The sequence below is a fragment of the Solanum verrucosum genome, unplaced genomic scaffold (genome assembly GCF_900185275.1).
Source record: "Solanum verrucosum unplaced genomic scaffold, falcon-dt-bn FXZP01000131.1, whole genome shotgun sequence".
Lineage (NCBI taxonomy): Eukaryota > Viridiplantae > Streptophyta > Magnoliopsida > Solanales > Solanaceae > Solanum > Solanum verrucosum.
The window spans coordinates 881,313-887,194 of record NW_026020352.1 but is presented as its reverse complement, the minus strand read 5'-3'; the positions used below and the strand labels follow the sequence as shown (position 1 = coordinate 887,194).

At 30.7% G+C, this 5,882-nt stretch overlaps 1 protein-coding gene across 1 annotated transcript; it reads right to left on the bottom strand.

Annotated features, from left to right (window-relative positions):
* Positions 1-266: 266 nt before the first annotated feature.
* On the bottom strand, positions 267-1,026 carry LOC125837540 (protein TIFY 5A-like). Its single transcript, XM_049516638.1, has 3 exons — positions 899-1,026; positions 725-815; positions 267-603 (listed from the first exon to the last, which is right to left on the bottom strand). Exons 1-3 carry the CDS (start codon positions 976-978, stop codon positions 427-429), a joined length of 348 nt encoding a protein of 115 aa, XP_049372595.1. The 5' UTR covers positions 979-1,026; the 3' UTR covers positions 267-426.
* Positions 1,027-5,882: the final 4,856 nt, after the last annotated feature.

Genomic DNA, 5,882 nt, shown 5'->3' with positions numbered 1-5,882 from the left:
TTTGCAGTCACACAAATTTCTATCATTTATTTTGGACCATAAGTTTTAAAAGTCTTCATTTCTTTCTTAAACTCTGTGCCGAGTGAAACTAACTCACATAAAATGAAGAGAGTATAAGATATCTTTATTGAAAAGATCTTTACGAACAATATCTTATATATAAGGAAACTTAATTTCATCATCTCAATCCTTCATTTTCATTTTTGCCAAAGTGCATATGTGTTCGGAGAGAGGAAAAACCAAGTTCTGATCACCACACATGAAGCTAATGAGAGAAATTGAGAATTTTTTGTATTGACAAATCAGTAAAATAAGTGATACACTTGTTAAATTCACTTATAGGAAAAATCAATCATATTAGTAACACCAAAAATAAAATGTATGAACAAATGGAACTAAAACTAATACGAAGTTCATCAGTCGCAGCTAGTGGTGATATGGCGAAGTTGCTTGAACTCTATTTTTTCGTTTCTGTAGAAATCCTTGTAGAGACCGCTTCATGAATAAACCAGTTTGAGGTTGTAATAATGGTGATGATGGCTCAGACATCTTGTTTGTTTTCTCTTTCATTCCTCTACTTGCAAGATATATTATAGCTTTAGCCTGCATAACAAAATAACTCATTTAATTAATTATTATAATCAATAAAAAATGCATCTTTTAAACTAAATTCATATACTTGGTGAGAATCTTAAAAGCTTAATTGGTTGGCTATCTTATGTACCTGAAGCTCAGTAACATCGGAAACCACAAATTTTCCATTGTAAAATATAGTTAGCTGTTGTGATTGCTTATTCTCCAATTGTTGATCCTCCCTAATAGTAAATAAAAACATATAATCAAATATCTTATAAACATTACTTATTACAAGAAGTATAAAAGAGGGAGAATGACTTACATTGTACAATTCTTAGAAGAAAAATTATCTAAAATAGAAGGAGGCATAAGAGTGAGCTCCAAATTACAATTTCTTCTCATTTTCTTCAATTAATTGGGAGAAAAGAATAATCAACAAACAAGTTGTTTTTTTTTAGTGATAATGGAAGATTTATTTATACAGTTGAGATATATAAGAGAGAGAATTAATGAAAGAAGATAGGAGAGTTTGAATGAATATATACAAGATGATTTTTTTGGGTATTAAAAAGCCACGTTTTTAATTAGTTGAGATTTGAACACGAAACACACACTTGAAAAAGGAGAATGTACAAAAAGAAGATGGCGTCCCCACAAACAAATAGCTATGTGTTACCACGTGATAAATGAGACTAATTTGACTTTAAGAAGGTTTACGGTTCGATTTGGATGGATTATTCATTTAATTAGATTTTAAACTATTCAAATTAAATATAATATTTATTTATTGATTTGGTTGTTATTTGTTTCAATTCGATTTGGTTTACATAAAATAAACAAAAATAATTCATTCAAAAAAAGATAACAATCTATTCAAACAAAAAAAAAAATTTGTCATCGTGTCATTTTGAATCTTATAAATTTTATATCAAAATTTCAATTATGTTTAACTTTCTCCTTATATTTTTTCTTAATTCAATGTATAAAATAACATAAATTTCTGGATAAAGCATAAGCTATCAATATTGCTACACAAATAAAAGAAGTATTATCATACCTTATTTTTTTTAAAAAATGAGAATGCTTCGGTTAAAGAATTATTTATAAAATGTAATTACGTATTTAATTATTTTAAAAAATTGTTTATAAATTTCCAATTTTATTCGATTATTTCTTCTGTTTTTTTAAACAAAATAAAAATCAAGCGAAATATTATTGATTTTTTAAAATGTAAAATCATACCAAATCAAATAAAAATAGATTTATTTAATTGGTTTGGTTTTATTTTTTTATTCAGATCAATTTTTATCTAAATCATAAACATTTTTATCGATAACTAATTTTCCTATGTCTATATTTACTCGCCACTTTAAATTTTACATGTACCTTTAAATACAATGATTCAATTAGTATTTTACACATAATAATATTGACATTTAATTTAGATCTTGAAATTTTTTTATAAAATAAGTAATAAATGCTAAAGATATGAAAAATTAAAAATTATTATATTAAAAATAAAAATATATTTTTAAAATAGTTGACACGTAAAAATAAACGGAGGGAGTACATCCTTAGTTTTCTTCAGCGATTTCGGCTATTTTTTCGGCCATTAGTTTTTCTTTCATTATCATCTGTATGGACCATACACGCAACACACTTGTCTTTAGTCGACTTATTAATTAAGAGTATTTGTTCTCACTATTTTAAATTTTTTAATATATTTTGTAACAGTTGCTTTTTGCAAGAATCAAAGGGTGGAACGTGACAAAAAAAATTAAAACAATAAGTTAAGAGAGTTTGCAAAATTATTATTTTGTTATAAAATTAAAGTAAAACAAGACATTACAACATTTTATGTCTACAACCACCCTAGAAAAATATGGCTTAAACTATGAAAAAGTGTGGACTTTGATAAAAGGCTACACTTTTGGACTTTAAGCCACACTTTTTCAGGGGTGGCCGAAACAAGCGTAATCTTAGAGTTTAGGCGACACTTTTCAAGTGTTGTCTTATCAGCTATGCTTAAAAGCGTAGCCTAAAAGGCAAAAAGGTCACATTTTGCAGTACCTCATATAGCAACATTTCTATCTCATAGAACTACACTTTCAACTTTCAAGCGTTGCCTTTGCTTCCTTATTGCCACGATTTTAAAGTGTGGCCTTTTCTATCTAATGTATGACAACACTTTGAAGTGTAGTCCTTGCCCATGTGCATACCACAATTTACAATCCTATGACTACACTTTTAAGTGTGGTAATATTATTTTGGCTATAAAATATTTATATGCCACAATTTCTAATTAAAAAACACCAATATTGTTTTGCAATAAATAATCTCAAGCATTAAATTAGCTAATAAGTAATTCAATTATATAAATTTGCAATAAACTCTAAAAGATAGTATGTCTTCTGTACATACACATACTTATAAAGCAATATTCTAAATATGTGTACACAATAGTTCAAAAAGTACTCTTACAATAGTTCAATATATTCTAGCAATGAATATATTTCACAAAATCAAATATAATGTATTCAAACTTTTACAATAGTTCAAAAATTCTTCATCATCAACTTCAATGAGATCAAATTGACTTGTGGCGACCCTTCAAATTTGATCACCTCCATTTCCCTCCACATTTAAAATGAAATTAAAAATCAAAACAAACCATGTACAACATATCAGATTGCAGCATTTATAGAAGAGGCAAGAAGTTCTGTTGGAGTGCAGCAGATTGCAGATTGCAGATTGGAGGCAAGAAGTTCTGTTGGGCACTGTATAAAATCGATTGCAGCAGTTGCAGATTGCAGACTGAAGATTTGTTGAGTTCAGGCAGCACTATATATAGCAGATTGCATCAGCTCTTACAAATAAATATTTACACAAACTAAGCACCAAAATCAAGACTCCTCAAAGCTAAGACAATGGGGATTCTTCCCCTCACCTGGCAGAACACCTCACATCAACTCAAAGGATGAAACATAACAACTCAAAGGAGGTAACATAATGAAACTTCAGTTTCATTGACAAAGATAAGTTGAGCAAGATTATGATCGTAGCAAAAATAGCACTCATATACCACAATTAGATAACAAATGAAGAGTAATTAGAAGTTCGATTAATCAAATATAGACCATTTCCATTAGAATGGAACATGACAAAGTTAGTCACAATGATATCAATGAGACTAGCACATAGGAAGAACATGAATTCTACAACCTGCAAATGTTCAATAAACTTTCTTGAACCCCAGTATAGCAAGGTCTCATACGATACAATGCCAATCAGATGAATGCATCAAGTACAATATAAAGTGTTTCGGGAGAATCTGACATAGAAGCAGTCACCAATAAGCAAAGGTACAAGATAAATAAGAGAGAGGACTTTATCAATATTCTTATGATAGTCAAAATGTAAGCTTGTCAAAAGTAGATAAAAATGATATGTTTAAGGATTTAAAGAGGCTTTCTGCTCCTGCAATGTATCATTCCATGAGTTACCTAAATCATTTAATTACATAATGCACAAAATGGATTTGTTGAGTTCAGGCAGCACTGTATTATAGCAGATTGCAGATTTGTTGAGTTCAGGCAGCACTGTATTATAGCAGATTGCAGGAGCTCTTACAAATAAATATTTACACACCATATGAAAAAGAACTTAACACAAACCAAGCACCAAAATCAAGACTCCTCAAAGCTAAGACATTGGGGATTCTTCCCCTCACCTGGCAGAACACCTCACAACAATCTCAATGTGGAAAAAAGGGAAGATGACACCTAATTCTCGCAAAATAGAGTCACAATCGCACATAGGAATGTATCAGACATCAATGCCAACTCCAAGTCCATTTCAGGCCAAGGAGAAAAATCCAAATAGGGATCCTGTAAATCAGGATAGCAGTCGCACCAAAGAAAGCAAGAAAAAAGAGGAAAATAATCAAACAAATTGAAACAGAGGGAGTATTTCACAAAATTGATCTAAAACCTGGACATCCACAAACTGTGAAAGGGAACAGATCTAAAACCTGTATACTTCAAGGAAGCATTCACGAACCATCTTTGCACAAACTGGACAAAATATTTTAAACTATCACCCGTCACCCCTCTTTCACATGATTAGAAACAAAAGTTGCAATAGCATGAACAACAAGCTTTTCAGCTTCCTCTTGGGTGGACTCAATCAACTGCAAGTGCTTTTTGCACATTTTGAAGGAGTGATCACCACCGTCTATCACATATAATTCATTAACACACTTCATTTTCTTTCTTACAGCTTCCAGCTTTTTGTGTAGACAAAGCCCATCTTTGCTGCCCTACATGAAAAATAAGCCATAACATTTATACAAAATCTTGAGCATGAATTTAAGTTTACCCTTGGCACCATCACCCCCTCCCAACTCCCAAGCCACATAATTTATGATATTATAGTAATGGCTGAGAAAACACGACTGATTGAGCTGTGAATAATATAATAAAGTTAGTTAGACCTAGCAAATTAGCAATGAGTGCACAAAAATAGTCAAAAGAAATCATAATGAAATGTATTTATGTATGCATATATGTCGATTCAAATGTATATCTCAGCTCCATAGATACAAGTATGCATATAGCCCATCTGTAAGCAATTCAAATTTAGCTAATGTGTGTCCATTTTAGTACGTATTAATAAAAAATAATGTCCGTCTAACAAATAAGCCTCCATAAGATGGACCTTTATGTCCATGTGATACGGATCCATCTACCACAAAGTGCTTTTACCTGCATGAACATAACAGGTACATCAATTTGTAACAATAACTCATCTCGTGTTGCACCATTTGCACCCTGAAAGATTTGCGACTAGACTTACAAAAGAGATTTTTTTTTAAAATGACTCTATATATTCAGTAATAGATAAACTACTAAAATGGTAAAAACAACTATCATAACAGTAATATTTTCACTGCAGTATATACGTACATGCCTAAACAGATCTACCTTTACAACCAACTAAGTAATGAACAACATGATCAATTGATCATGAACATCAAACTCAAAAACTAATGTTATTGCCTTGGTTGTTGTTTTAGTTGTTCAGGTGTACCTGAACTTAGTTTATGTGACGAGCATTCTAATCTTAATAATCAATTTAGACCACTCAAGATGGACAGAAACAAAGCACTTGATTTTGGAATAAGACTGAATGTAGCAAGGAACATGTATATAAACATCAAATGCAACCAATTGTGCATATATGAGTTGCAGCGATGTAAAGTGTGTGTAAAGTACATTCTCAAAGCAATTTGTAGCCTCCAATGGCCA